This window comes from Saccopteryx leptura, chromosome 4 (assembly GCF_036850995.1).
Source record: "Saccopteryx leptura isolate mSacLep1 chromosome 4, mSacLep1_pri_phased_curated, whole genome shotgun sequence".
Taxonomy (NCBI): Eukaryota; Metazoa; Chordata; class Mammalia; order Chiroptera; family Emballonuridae; genus Saccopteryx; species Saccopteryx leptura.
Genome location: NC_089506.1, coordinates 13,208,357 through 13,223,554, shown reverse-complemented (window position 1 = coordinate 13,223,554; position 15,198 = coordinate 13,208,357). Strand labels below are relative to the sequence as shown.

The following is a 15,198-nucleotide window of genomic DNA, read 5'->3' as shown; positions in this document are numbered from 1 at the left end:
GAGAGGGGGATAGACAGGGACAGACAGACAGGAACGGAGAGAGATGAGAAGCATCAATCATTAGTTTTTCATTGCGCGTTGCAACACCTTAGTTGTTCATTGATTGCTTTCTCATATGTGCCTTGACCGCGGGCCTTCAGCAGACCGAGTAACCGCTTGCTGGAGCCAGCGACCTTGGATTCAAGCTGGTGGGCTTTTGCTCAAACCAGATGAGCTTGTGCTCAAGCTGGCGACCTTGGGGTCTCGAACCTGGGTCCTCTGCATCCCAGTCCGATGCTCTATCCACTGCGCCACCGCCTGGTCAGGCTAATGGTCCTATCTTTACCAAGAATAGGTAGTATGACAATCTAGAACTTCTTTAAATTGTCATAGATTATTTATACCATAAAATCAAGTCATTGGTTAAGTTGCTAGAACAATGCTAGAGAAATGCAGTACTGTAAAAAAAAAAAAGTAGTTTTAATTTTTAAAACTGGTTTAATCTGGGTGTGTCACTTTATTTACCAGCTCTCTTGAACCCTTAAGTCATAAGATATACATGCTCTAGATTAAAAAAAACCTTTCTCCAAATTACACTTAATTACTTCCCCACTCAAGGAAACAAATCCACTGTCTTATTAAACACTAAACATCAAAATGAAAGCAAAAGCATTTGATCCTTGCAGTGACGCACAGACGTGACTGTTTGTGGAGTGAGGGAGAGAGGAAAGGACTTGAGTGGAAAGAACTTGTGACAGCAGAGGACAACAAAGCAATACAAACACAAGACGGTCACGACCCCTTTCCTGCAAACGTGAAATCGGGCAGTAAGCGGAGCGCAGCCACGCTGAGAACCAGAGCTCAGGGGCCCCCGGGGGGCCACGCCGGCCTCTGACCTCGGCGGAGGCTCTGCCCGCCTGATAAGCACGCAGGGTTTGGACTCCTAGCTATTCCTAGGTCTGGGGTTCCCGTTCTGCCTACTTGTTTCCCTTTTTTTTTTTTTAAGACTCTTTTTTTTTATTTATTGATTTTTAGAGAGAGAGGAGTGAGAGAGAAAGAGAGAGAGAGAGAGAGAAGGGGGAGGAGCAGGAAGCATCAACTCCCATATGTGCCTTGACCAGGCAAGCCCAAGGTTTCGAACCAGCAACCTCAGTGTGCCAGGTCGACGCTTTATCCCACTGCGCCACCACAGGTCAGGCCTTGTTTCCCTTTCAACTGACTTCATTTTATACCTGGGACTCTCCCTAAATTTCCAATCCTGAAACAGATACTCTGGTTACATTTTCAGGCTTACTCATCCAGACTCCTCTGAACCCTAGGGTTTGGTCTGGAACAATACAAAGCCTTCCCGGACGTAACCTGGAAACCAAGCCCAGTTCTCATGGACTAAAAGCTCAGCTGAAGCGAAGGTCAGAAACCAAAATCTGAGGTGGAACAGGTAAGGCTGGAACCAGGCCTCTCATGTACGGACCAGAAAACACCTGAAGTGAGTCCTGCTGGAGCAGAAACCAGTCCGGGACAGAAACCGAAATCTGAGGTGGAACAGGTAAGGCTGGAACCAGGCCTCTCATGTACGGACCAGAAAACACCTGAAGTGAGTCCTGCTGGAGCAGAAACCAGTCCGGGACACGCACGGCCATCCCAGATCTACACCACAGGCACTACTGCCGGGAACGTCCTAGGCAGGCCGCTGTGTCTAAAGTGGGTCCAGAACACGAAGATAGGTCTAGAATTAAAGACAAACCCTAAAAACATGAAACATCATTTTGTTTTTAGGATCGGTTAACAACCATAAAGCCTGACAAATACTTACAAAACTTAAGAAGAAAAGGAAAATATGAGCTTTTAATATAAAACTCCATGACTATTTAAAAGACAGTATACTTACCAACATGAATGTTATCTTTAAATGCCACATCACGGAGCTGAAATATTAAATGGCGGCTAAATTTTTCATCAGTGCTAGAATCTAAGTTGAAAACATCTTCGGCTGAACAATTAACCCTGTATAAATCTTGAAGTGCTTTACAAACATGCTAAAAACACAAGCAGAACATAAATAATATATTAAAATTTGCTTTAAAAATTTTCTATGAGCAAAATTCAAAGAGCTTGGTACAAGTATAACTCATTTTTTAATTTCATTTTATATTTTTACTAATTTTTAATTTTAATTTACTATTATCATAATTTTACTAAATTACTTATGTATTGAGTTATATACAGTGTGTCCGTAAAGTCATGGTGCACTTTTGACCTGTCACAGGAAAGCAACAAGACTATAGAAATGTGAAATTTGCACCAAATAAAAGGAAAACCCTCCCAGTTTCTGTAGGATGGTGTGGCAGCATGTGCGCATGCGCATTTGATGACATAACACCGTGTATACAGCGGAGCAGCCCACGGCCATGCCAGTCGAGATGTGGACAGTACAGAGGAAAGTTCAGTGTGTTCTGTGGCTCGCTAAATTCGAATCCGTGACCAAAGTGCAACGTGAATATCGGTGCGTTTATAATGAAGCGCCACCACATAGGAATCACATTACTCAGTGGGATAAGCAGTTGAAGGAAACCGGCAGTTTGGTGGAGAAACCCCGTTCTGGTAGGCCATCAGTCAGTGACGAGTCTGTAGAGGCTATACGGGATAGCTACCTAAGGACCCTAAAAAATCTGTGCGTGAGCCCACATCGAACTGCACTGAATAGGTATGAAACTGGGGAGAGTTTTCCTTTTATTTGGTGCAGATTTCACATTTCTATCATCTTTTGTTGCTTTCCTGTGACTGGTCAAAAGTGCACCATGACTTTACAGACACACTGTATATTTAAATAATATGCTTATAATAAAAAGTCCACAGGCTGTCAGGATTAAAGTTTTATTAGAAGTTGAACAATTTAACTTATACATTAATCTCCTCTAAAATCACAATAAAGGTATTTCTTTTTATGCATCTCTTTAAATATCACCTGAGTTAAAAAGTCACTAATCCTATGGTTTATCATCTCAGTTCTCAGAAAGCTCCTCAAGCATATAGAGCCCGAATCTGCCTCCGAGAATCTAGCCCCTGAGGCTAGAAGACACGGATACTGAAGGCAGTTCCACATTATAGTAAGGCAACAAGCTTGGGTAGGAAGGCAGGATCTGCAGTCAGAAAGATCCAGGTTTGAGTCCTGGCTTTGCCACCTAACAGCACTGTGACTCTGGTCAAGTGCTTACATTCCTCAAAGGCAGAATGGGGTAATCGTAGGGCCTAAGTTTTGGACTGTTGTAAGGAGGAAAAGAGAAAACGAGGGGAGAGTCAACACAGTGCCCGGCACAGGTAACTGACCATAAGCATTAGCTGTGCAGCTATAGGACAAGTCACTTCTCCTGAAGGCTCAGTCTTCTCTTTTCAAAACGAAGTTACTAAAACATGCAGGGTTAAAACATCTGTAAACTGCCAAATGCTAAGATAGCTAATAGTTACACAACAAATTGTATTTCTTGATGTTGTTCTGGCATTATCATAGCACTCCCCCGTGTCTCAGAACCCTACTCTCTTCAGTCAATTCTCACCTCAGAGAAGTCCTCCCCATCTACATCAAATTCCCCCTATAAACTACCTCTCTCTGTAGTACTGTCAACACGGCTTTATAAAATACTTTCGCACCAGAATTCATTCCAGTTGGCCGAACTGGCAATCCGAAATTTGTCACTTAAGTCATTGAATCAAAGGGCATTATATATTATCACTACTAATTATTAGCCTGTTATTTATTAACCATCTGTTAATATAAGAGCAAACCTAATTCATATATCCTCAGAGACTAAAAAGGAAATGTACTAACTGGACTTGTTACAAAGTAACCAACAAATGAGACTAATTTCAATATAATCATTTATCGAGGTTATATTAAATAAAATAATCTTAGTGACTTCTACCAACATAGTAAACATGTTAAATAAAAATGCTGTGTAATTTTAAAGTCATATTTCTACACTTCTTTTCACCTTTTGCTGATATAAAAGACAAATTGTTCAAGAGTAATTTTAATTTTGATAAGGTTATATAAAGAATCAGGAGGAAGACAACTTTTAAGCACCTCCATGGTTTTTACCAGTGTTTACTAAAGTGCGTAACAAGTGGGATTTGCACTGTGCTGATTCCATCAGGAATACGTCTAGTTTCTAACCCAGTGGGGTACTTCTGTGTTAATGTATCACCAAAATCAAGTGCCAGCAAAAATTTCGGATTTTAATTCCTTGTCAGTCACACAGAGCTCATATAATAAATCACAGCTTAGACAGAAATGTATCTTATGCCAGAAAAAAGCGAATGTCTATGAAGTATTAAAAACAAAGTTAAAAATTAAACATAATTTATCAACTATAATAAAATATGGGCTCACTTTGGCAGCATAGACTACAACCATAATAAAAGAAGACATTTACATTTATTTTTAAGGGTCCAATGACTATTTGAAGAGCAGCATAACTTTTTAGTGTTATTGTTTTTTCAGGGGAGGGACTTACATATATTTCTTCTGCCTCAAAGCCAGGAGAAAACTAACAAGATTTTTTTTTAAAGTCTTTGCATACGTTTTTCAAATAAATTTAAAATAAAACCTGTCTATAATCAGCAGGTATTCTTTACCAACTCCAACCCTGGATACTTCCAAAGGTCACCTCATTCACAAAACAAAAAAGCACCTTCATCACCTTCAACACTCGGCAATTCCCAAGTTGTGGGGACTGTGGGTGAGGACCGGCAATTCCCAAGTTGTGGGGACTGTGGGTGAGGACCATATAGATATAAGAAATATATTTTGGTTATCTGAACAATCAATTATATATTTCTTATGAATCACAATATTGCAAGGTGCAAGATAAAATAATTTCCAAAATACCTGTCAGCTCAAAAATTTAGATACTATTTTTATAAATTTTAATAAAAGTTTTCTTAAAGTTCACCTCAATACCCAATTTCTTTGTGGGGTTTTTTTTTTTGTTTTTTTTTTTTTGTATTTTCCAAAGTGGGAGGGGAAGAAAGAGATAGAGAGAAAGGAGAGGGGGAAGGGTGGAGAAGCAGATGGGCGCTTCTCCTGTGTGCCCTGACCGGGAATCGAACCTAGGACTTCCACACACCGGGCCAATACTCTACCATTGAGCTAACCAGCCAGGGCCTCAATACCCAATTTTTACAGTAAAAATTATTTGCCTAATCTTCACCTGAGTCAGCTACTTATAATGTAAGTCAGAGAATTAATTAAAAACCAGAAAATTCCTCAACTGCTAACATTTCCCAAAGCTGCTATTTTTTACTGGATATAGTAATATTACAGAATATCTGAACATAAACTAAGCCTCCCTCCTTTTCAGAAGCTTACCCAGAGAAGCAACATTAAGAGATGAATGTCAAAAGGAAAAGTAGAAACAAGAAACAGGAGGAAAAACCCAGGACCTATATATTACATAGGTTGGACTCACTTTATGAATGAAAATAGAGATCCATACTAGGAAACGAACCTGAGTCTGAATTTACCTCAATGAGTAATGCAACCATCTTTTTTCCATCAGCTCCTGGATTGGCAAGTTTGTTAAATTCCAAATCAAAATAGAGCTTGCAAACGGCATGTTCAGGAATGACTTCATAGCAGTGTAAGAGATTTCTTCTAGATTGAATAATTCATAATTGTTAAGAGTTATATCTTATACCTTTTAAATCACAGGACTTGATCTTATACAAGATACTACATTAACTGTTTTAACTACATATAGCTATGACATAATGAAAACTATTCACCATAGGTTTATGGATCACAGTATTAAGTTTCCATCAAACAAGATGTAACAATCATATTCTGTAACATCATTTAATTTGAAAATATGGCCAATTTATACTGTTATTTATTCACACATGTTGACACTGTGTAACATTTATATCTTTGCTTTAGGTGTTACCATGAAGCATATATTTTTAAGAACTTCCTTTCTCACACTGGGGTCCCAGAATTACATATTCTTGGTATTCCATGAATTTTTAAATAATTTTTAATTTACATATTATCATTAGGAAACACTTTAAAAATTAATTTAAAAATCTGGAATCACCTGACTTGAATGAGCTTTCATTGCTCACGTTTGCAGTTACATTCTTCCGTCAAGAGGTATGACTTTAACTAGTGTCACCCTCATAAATTCAATTTAAAAAAAGGGGTAAGACTTTAACACAGGTTAGTAAGAACATGCTGACTCGGTTAGTGAACGATAACCTGTGCTCAGTGAAGCCTGGACGACTTCCCACACAAATACGAGGTCTGGAGTAGTCTGAACACGGGAGAGTGATGAGGGAATTGTGTCATCATGTGGCACAGGTAGTACAGAAACTCAAAACGCAACACACAAACTTATCCTCCCAACACCTGGTGCGATCATGCAACGCTGCCATGACCAGGAAGCTCCGGAATTCAATTCTAACAGTAAAGGGATAGTAACCAATTATGTGGTTGAAAACTATTCAAGCCAATTCAGCCTGAATTGATTTCACAAACATTACTAGATGAAGGAAATGTAACTGTAATATGTTGTCCTTTACAAACTACTTACCGGGATTTATAATAAAACCAAAACTGAGCATAGGTTGTTACAAGATAAATACGTTGTCCATTGCCCACTTTGTATTCCAATGCAAATACATGAACATCCTTTATAAAATCAAAAATAGAATTCAAAAATTAATAAAGTGAAAATGTAAGCAACTGTAACTATTATGTGTTCATAAGTAATTTTACTATTCAAATTTTTAAACACTGCAATTTGAACATTTGTATTATTAAAAACAAGAAAAATAATCATTAAATCTATGCCAATCAAAATCTAGTTATTTGGGCCCTGGCCCGTTGGCTCAGCGGTAGAGCGTCAGCCTGGTGTGTGGGGGACCCGGGTTCGATTCCCGGCCAGGGCACACAGGAGAAGCGCCCATTTGCTTCTCCAACCCCCCCCCCTCCTTCCTCTCTGTCTCTCTCTTCCCCTCCCGCAGCCAAGGCTCCATTGGAGCAAAGATGGCCCGGGTGCTGAGGATGGCTCCTTGGCCTCTGCCCCAGGCGCTAGAGTGGCTCTGGTCGCGGCAGAGCGATGCCCCGGAGGGGCAGAGCATCGCCCCCTGGTGGGCAGAGTGTCGCCCCTGGTGGGCGTGCCGGGTGGATCCCGGTCGGGCGCATGCGGGAGTCTGTCTGACTGTCTCTCCCCGTTTCTAGCTTCAGAAAAATACAAAAAAAAAAAAATCTAGTTATTTGTATTTATTTTTTAGTTACTCAAGCCATGCACGGTCAAGAAAGAAATAATTAGAACATTCAAATTAAAAAGAAAAAAAAGCAGCAGTAGAGCGTCGGCCTAGCGTGTGGAGGACCCGGGTTCGATTCCCGGCCAGGGCACATAGGAGAAGCGCCCATTTGCTTCTCCACCCCTCCGCCGCGCTTTCCCTCTCTGTCTCTCTCTTCCCCTCCCGCAGCCAAGGCTCCATTGGAGCAAAGATGGCCCGGGCGCTGGGGATGGCTCTGTGGCCTCTGCCTCAGGTGCTAGAGTGGCTCTGGTCGCAACATGGCGACGCCCAGGATGGGCAGAGCATCGCCCCCTGGTGGGCAGAGCGTCGCCCCTGGTGGGCGTGCCGGGTGGATCCCGGTCGGGCGCATGCGGGAGTCTGTCTGTCTCTCCCTGTTTCCAGCTTCAGAAAAAAAATGGAAAAAAAAAAAAAATCAGTTTTCAATCAGTCTAGTTTGACTTCCTATTATAATTTTATTTGCTAGTTTATGAAATTAAACTTACTTTTTAAAACTACTTAAATGTAAATGATTTGGGCTAAAATCAGTTAAAAATTCTTTAGTATATATAAAAACATGTGGGAACCAATTTTTAAAATGAAATATTTATAAGTTAATCTTAAAAGCAGTTTTAAAATGCTTAACTTTAATGAGTAACTATGATTGTCTTTTCTATGAGAAACCAGTCCTTTTCAAGTTAACTGCCGTGGCACTTGCTGTAACTTTCTGTCTGCTGCCACCGTGGCTTCCAATAAAGGAACGCTCAAGTTCTTCTGTTCCCACTTAGCTGAAGGGGGCTGTGGAGCCTATGAAGGAACAAACTTCCATTTTCATGATTGAGAAATCGTAGGAGGACTAAGTTACCTGACCCTATTAAAAATCTTCTTGAGAGAAATTTTAGAGACCAGTGATTGGTTAAAGCTAGTAATCCCACTCCTCTATTTATTTTTTAATTCAAGATCAAATGAATCTGTCAGTATTTTCATTTCTGACACCTGAATTAGGTTTGCACAGAATGAGCGTGAAAAGCGTTTCTCATATTTCCTAAACCATTGTCATCAGATCTGAGTGAGCTGCTTCTCTTTACTAGGCAGAGTCCTCTTCTAAGAAACTTTCAGCACTTTGAGTTTTTATATAGCATCAGTGATAAGAATCACAACATATCTGTGCTGGATTTCACACAGGCATCTTTCTGTTCACAGCTGACCCTTGAACAATGCAGGGGTTAGGGGCGTTGACTCCTACATAATTATAGGAGTCTATATATAATTTTTGACTCCCCAAAAAGTTAACTACTAATAGCCTACTGTTGACCAGAAGTCTTAACCAATAATAAAAAGTCTATTTACACATATTTTGTACAAGTACAGGCAGACCTCGTCTTATTGCACTTCTCTTTTATTGTGCTTCACAGATGTGTGTTTTATAAGCTAACTTAGCTAAAGACAAAACCCCACCTGTAACAAGATCACAACTAGCTTTATTGAGAGACTCACTTTATTGCAGTGGTCTAGAACCCAACCCGCAATATCTGAGGTGTGCCTGGATTATATACTGCATTCTTACACCAAAGTAAGCTAGTGGGAAGAAAATTGTCATTACAAAAATTGTAAAGATGAGAAAATACATTTACAGCACACATTTAAAAAAATCCAGGAACAAGTGAACCCACGCTATTCAAACCTGTCACTCAAGGGTCAACTGTACTTCTTATGTTCCCCACAATGCCCCTAAAAACAAATGACAAGCAGCACACACGGTTTTGGTTACTTTTGTGCACCACACCCTTTGTGAGGCTAGCATGTAGCAAGCATTTCTTCCTCCCACTTGCCTAATGTGTTGGAAATTGTTAAGATAAGTCCACTGACTCAAGTGCAAAAGGAGGTAGTAGAAAGATAATATACGTGTGCTTAGACACTATGATTTAAGTTCTAGAGCTTATTAAAGCTAAGCTATTATAATTTGAGACATTTTCATTTCTTATTGTTTAAATTCAATTCTCCTTTCCCTAATTTTACCCTTAAAAACTTCTTACTCCACTCATTTACTCGTATTTCTGAATTCTTTTAGTTTTACTTTTAAAAACTTGGTCATGCCCTGGCCAGGTGGCTCAGTGGAAGAACATTGACCCAACATGTGGAAGTCCCGGGTTCGATTCCCAGTCAGGGCATACAGGAAAAGCACCCATCTGCTTCTCCACCCCTCCCCCTCCCATTTTTCTCTCTTTCTCTCCCCCTCCCACAGCTATGGCTCAAATGGTTTGAGCAAGTTGGCCACGGGTGCTAAGGATGGCTCCATGGCTTCACCTCAGGTGCTGAAATAGCTCAGTTGCCGAACAGTAGTGTAGCAGCCCCAGGTGGGCAGGGCATTGCCCTGTAAGGGACTTCACAGGTGATCAGGGCACATGTTGGAGTCTGTCTCTCTGCCTCCCTGCCTCCTCGCCTTTCACTTATTTTTTAAAAACACCTCAGTCATTCTATTATTTTTTAGTCCTTAAATATGGTCACTCTTCCTCTAAGTACTGCTTCATTTAAATGTCATTACAATTTTTTAAAACTAATTGGCACTAGATATGTCATTCTTTTTCATTATTAATTAGCCAATGCTTCACAGGGATATTTTTCCTAAGTCATGTGATATTAAGATCACAATTAAATTTAGTTGGTAGATATATGGCCTGAAATAAAGAAAATAGATATTTTAAAGAAATCTTAGGTAACAGTAGCTCAAAACAACAAAAAAAGATTAAAAATTACCTCTTTACAGCTTTTAACAAAGTTAAAAGCTTGAGTTTGCCGAGGAAAGAGTTTCCAAACAGAGGGCGGTTCCTCTGGCTTCGACAGCCTGGGTCTGTACACTGAGGGCAGCGGCTTCCTCTCATACTGGGAGGCACGGTCTGCAATCTGCCTCAGCTTTGCTTCCCATTTTCTCTTCATTGGTTCAGAAGTATGGTGAGAAGAAATCCTACCCCAGTAAGCTTTCTACCAAGTACTATGAAAACAAACAAACAAGGACATCAGTGACTTTGTTCACAATATATTTTGTTTGATAAAACTTCAAAACTTGGCCCTGGCCAGTTGGCTCAGTGGTAGAGCATCGGCCTGGCGTGCAGGAGTCCCGGGTTCAATTCCCGGCCAGGGCACACAGGAGAAGCACCCATCTGCTTCTCCACCCCTCCCCCTCTCCTTCCTCTCTGTCTCTCTCTTCCCCTCCCACAGCCAAGGCTCCATTGGAGCAAAGTTGGCCGGGTGCTGAGGATGGCTCTATGGCCTCTGCCTCAGGCGCTAGAATGGCTCTGGTTGCAACAGAGCAACGCCCCAGATGGGCAGAGCATCGCCCCCTGGTGGGCAGAGCATCGCCCCCTGGTGGGCATGCCGGGTGGATCCCAGTCAGGCGCATGCAGGAGTCTGTCTGACTGCCTCCTCGTTTCCAACTTCGGAAAAATACAAAAAAACAAACAAAAAAACAACTTCACAACTCATTTCCTAGTTATCATGTAAATGAGCCCAGAGCTGATGATGAGAAACCTGTAGATCAGGCGTCCCCAAACTACGGCCCGCGGGCCGCATGTGGCCCCTGAGGCCATTTATCCAGCACCCTGCCGCACTTCCGGAAGGGGCACCTCTTTCATTGGTGGTCAGTGAGAGGAGCATAGTTCCCATTAAAATACTGGTCAGTTTGTTGATTTAAATTTACTTGTTCTTTATTTTAAATATTGTATTTGTTTCCATTTTGTTTTTTCTTACTTTAAAATAAGATATATGCAGTGTGCATAGGGATTTGTTCATAGTTTTTTTTTTAATTTTTTTCTTTTTTTTCTGTTTTTTAGAAGCTGGAAACGGGGAGAGACAGTCAGACAGACTCCCGCATGCGCCCGACCGGGATCCACCCGGCACGCCCACCAGGGGCGACGCTCTGCCCATCTGGGGCGTCGCTCTGCCGCGACCGGAGCCACTCCAGCGCCTGGGGCAGAGGCCAAGGAGCCATCCCCAGCGCCCGGGCCATCTTTGCTCCAATGGAGCCTTGGCTGCGGGAGGGGAAGAGAGAGACAGAGAGGAAGGAGGGGGGGGTGGAGAAGCAAATGGGCGCTTCTCCTGTGTGCCCTGGCCGGGAATCGAACCCGGGTCCTCCGCATGCTAGGCTGACGCTCTACCGCTGAGCCAACCGGCCAGGGCCCATAGTTTTTTTTAATAGTTCAGCCCTCCAACAGTCTGAGGGACAGTGAACTGGCCCCCTGTGTAAAAAGTTTGGGGACCCCTGCTGTAGATCCTGGCTCTTCCATCTAACAGCTACGGGGTTGGACAAGTTAATGGAGCTCCCTGAATCTTACTCAACTACAAAATGAGAATCAATACCTTTTTGAGCACTTCAGGTAGTTATCTTGAGGACAAATATGAGATAGGAAAATGTTTTTTAAATTACCAGGCCTCATGGTGATGTGTTTTGTATCATTGTGGTTTTGCTTTTATTGCATCAAGTGCTGTCCACCTTCCCCGGCTGGTGCTACTACCTTGGCCATCATTTATACCATTATTTGTGAGAGGGCACTCGCTCCTAGGCTCCACTGTGCAGTTCTGAGCTGTCCCTGTTCACTGCACTTCTCAAAAAAACAACTCGTAGTTAGAAGGATAACTCAGTGTTATGAATGGGAATTACAATATTGACTAGTTTTGCTTTAGGATGTGTATAGGAACCATAAATATGACTTTTAAAAGGAATAAATGGGCCCAGGTTACTTGGCTCAGTGATATGGCCTGGCGTGTGGACATCCCGAGTTCAATCCCTCCCTGGTCTGGGCACACGAGAGAAGTGACCATCTGCTTCTCTCCCCTCCCTTTCCTTCTCTCCCTCTTCCCCTCTTGCCAGTGGCCCAGTTGGTTCCAGCGTCAGCCTCAGGTGCTGAAAACAGCTCAGCTGATTTGAGCATTGACCCCAGATGGGGTTGCTGGGTGGATCCCAGTTGGGGCATATGTGGGAGTGTGTCTCACTATTTCCCCTCCTTTCACTTAAAAAAAAAAAAAGAGAGAGATGCCTAAGCCCATTCCCATACTGACTCTGGCCTTGACCATGTGACTTGCTTTGGCATGTCACATCAACAATGTAAAGCACGCACAAGTTCAATAAGTGTTTTTGCACTGCATTTGGCCATCTTGGAGTCCTTCCTTGAGACTGTGTCATGCTGTAACTGTAGCCTCATAGAGGGTAAAAGACCATCTGGAGAACCAAGTTACCCGGCTAACAGCCAGCACCAACTACCAGATTATGTGCAATAAGCCATTTTGGATTATCCAAACATCATCTGAATAGAATGCATGAGTAAACGTGAGTGAGTTAGGATGAGACCTGGCAAAGAACTGCCCAGTCAACTCACAAAATTCTAAGAAAAAACTGTTGTTTTTTAAAGCCACTAAGTTTTGGCCTGGTTTTTACACAGAAATAGATAACTGACACAGTTTCCCTCTTCATTAATATCATCAGTGTCATAATTTATCTATGTAGAAACAGCTATATTATATTAGTCTTTTTAAGTGAATAATATATATGAAAGCATTTGAGGGTAAAATTCCTATTTACCTTTGGTAATGTCTTTCCAGAACTTGTACTTATCAAGGTGGTAAATATTTTCTTGAATTTTAGCAGAAAACTTGGCAACAACACAGACTCACTGGGAAATAAACATTCCCTGGAAGAAAAGAATAGAATCATCCTAAAAGGGTAAGAGAGGGTAGGACTGTCATGAATGTCATGATATGGTTAGGATAAAAAGACATATTATTCATAGATTTCAAATATGACTTCAAACATAAACCAAAGATTCTTCTCTTAAAGTTACAGTTAACTCATGAAAATTATAAGTTATAAACCAAGAAACAGAAATATTATTTTAAAGGTATCAACATAAATTTCATAAGAGGTATACATAGAAAAGCAGTGTAATTTCACTGGATTGAAGAGATGGGGCAATTTTCAATAAAGCTGCTTTAATTTTTCAATACAAAGTTATATAGATAAAGCTCTTTATTGCTAGATTCTAGGTATTCAGTTGAACCTGCTTCACATACAGATAAAAGTCCCCAACATTTAGACAACCTAATGAGAAACTAACTTTTCCTCTATGAAATTTAGCTTTTAATAAAACCTGATTACCTAGGAAAGAAAATAAACACAGAATGCAGTCATATGTGAACAGTACAGAGCCAGTAACTGAATAGAATAACCACGTTGCGGGTCACACTTAGTGACACTGTTATCGGGAAAAAAAAATTTTTATTGTCAAAATACTGGTGGGAAAATGGGAGTGTGTCCTTAAAAGTCATGGAATCAGAGTTTAACACTTACTGGGCTGAAGAAACCGTGAATGCCAACACAGAAAAGAGAGGTGCAATGCATGTTATGCCCTCTGTTCTTTGCACAGTTTCAAAACTTGAACAGCTGGGCAGAGGGTCAGCACACAGCTGGGCTTGGACTGCAGCAGGAGGGTTGGAGGCAGAGGGTCAGCAGACAGCTGGGGCTTGGACTGCAGCAGGAGGGTTGGAGGCAGAGGGTCAGCAGACAGCTGGGGCTTGGACTGCAGCAGGGGGGCTGGAGACAGAGGGTCAGCACACAGCTGGGGCTTGGACTGCAGCAGGGGGGCTGGAGACAGAGGGTCAGCACACAGCTGGGCTTGGACTGCAGCAGGAGGGTTGGAGGCAGGGGCAAAGGCCACGGCAGCATCTGGCGTTCTGGCTGTGGACTATCGTATTCCTCATCCCTTCTCTCTAGAACCATTTCAGAAATGCTTTGCATTCCTGGTGGGAAAAGAGTGTCCTTTCTTTTATATAATTGTAAGCAAAACTTTCTCACATAGGGACCATAACTATTTTTGCTAACAGTTTCCAGATTCCAAAGAAAGATATTTGTTGTATTTTTAAATAGCTGGCTTTAAGAGCTCTAAACACTGCACCAGAATCTTTATTTAATTTAACTATTTTTGATACTGACTACAACTAAAAGGTGGTCAGGCTAGAAAAAAGGTGAGCTTACACCAAAAGGATTAGAGGAAGTAGTGGGAGAAGGGACACTGGGCTGGGGGGTGGAGAATGACTCACAGACCGGCTAGCCCTGGTTTCCCAAGGTTTACGCCTAGGCTTGCCCAGCCATGACTTCGGATGGCCTGGCACCCAGGAACAGCTGGTCTAGGGAAACGTGCTTCTAAGATGTGAAGCCTGCCTCCTCATGGTTCTCCCAAGCCCAGTTCTCCTGGTCTCTGTTTTCTGTCTAATCGCAAGTCAGTTCTTATTCCCAAAACCCAATTCTTCCCTCTGACCTGAGAATACAGTGTTGTCTGTAAAGTCATGGTGCATTTTTTTTTTCACAGTGCACTTTTGACCGGTCACAGAAAAGCAACGAAAGACAATAGAAATCTGAAATCTGCACCAAATAAAAGGAAAACTCTCCCAGTTTCATACCTATTCAGTGCAGTTCGATGTGGGCTCATGCACAGATTTTTTAGGGCTCCTTAGGTAGCTATCCCGTATAGCCTCTACAGACTCGTCACTGACTGATGGCCTACCAGAACGGGGTTTCTCCACCAAACTGCCAGTTTCCTTCAACTGCTTATCCCACCGAGTAATGTGATTCTTATGTGGTGGCACTTCGTTATAAACGCGCCAATATTCACGTTGCACTTTGGTCACAGATTCGAATTTAGCGAGCCACAAAACACACTGAACTTTCCTCTGTACCGTCCACATCTCGACTGGCATGGTAGGCCGTGGGCTGCTCTGCTGTATACACGGTGTTACATCATCATCTACGCATGCGCACATGCTGCCACACCATCCTACAGAAACTGGGAGGGTTTTCCTTTTATTTGGTGCAGATTTCACATTTCTGTCGTCTTTTGTTGCTTTCCTGTGACCGGTCAAAAGTGCGCCATGACT

At 41.9% G+C, this 15,198-nt stretch overlaps 1 protein-coding gene across 1 annotated transcript in view; it reads right to left on the bottom strand.

Moving 5' to 3' along the window:
* PRIMPOL (primase and DNA directed polymerase) overlaps positions 1–15,198 on the bottom strand; it is a 35,615-nt gene that overhangs the window by 17,630 nt on the left and 2,787 nt on the right. The window contains exons 2-6 of the mRNA XM_066380167.1: positions 12,851–12,959; positions 10,033–10,267; positions 6,564–6,661; positions 5,500–5,629; positions 1,868–2,015 (exon numbers count right to left, since the gene is read on the bottom strand). Coding sequence (XP_066236264.1) covers positions 1,868–2,015; positions 5,500–5,629; positions 6,564–6,661; positions 10,033–10,212 — 556 coding nt within the window. The 5' untranslated portion in view covers positions 10,213–10,267; positions 12,851–12,959. The remainder of the gene's footprint in view (positions 1–1,867; positions 2,016–5,499; positions 5,630–6,563; positions 6,662–10,032; positions 10,268–12,850; positions 12,960–15,198) is intronic.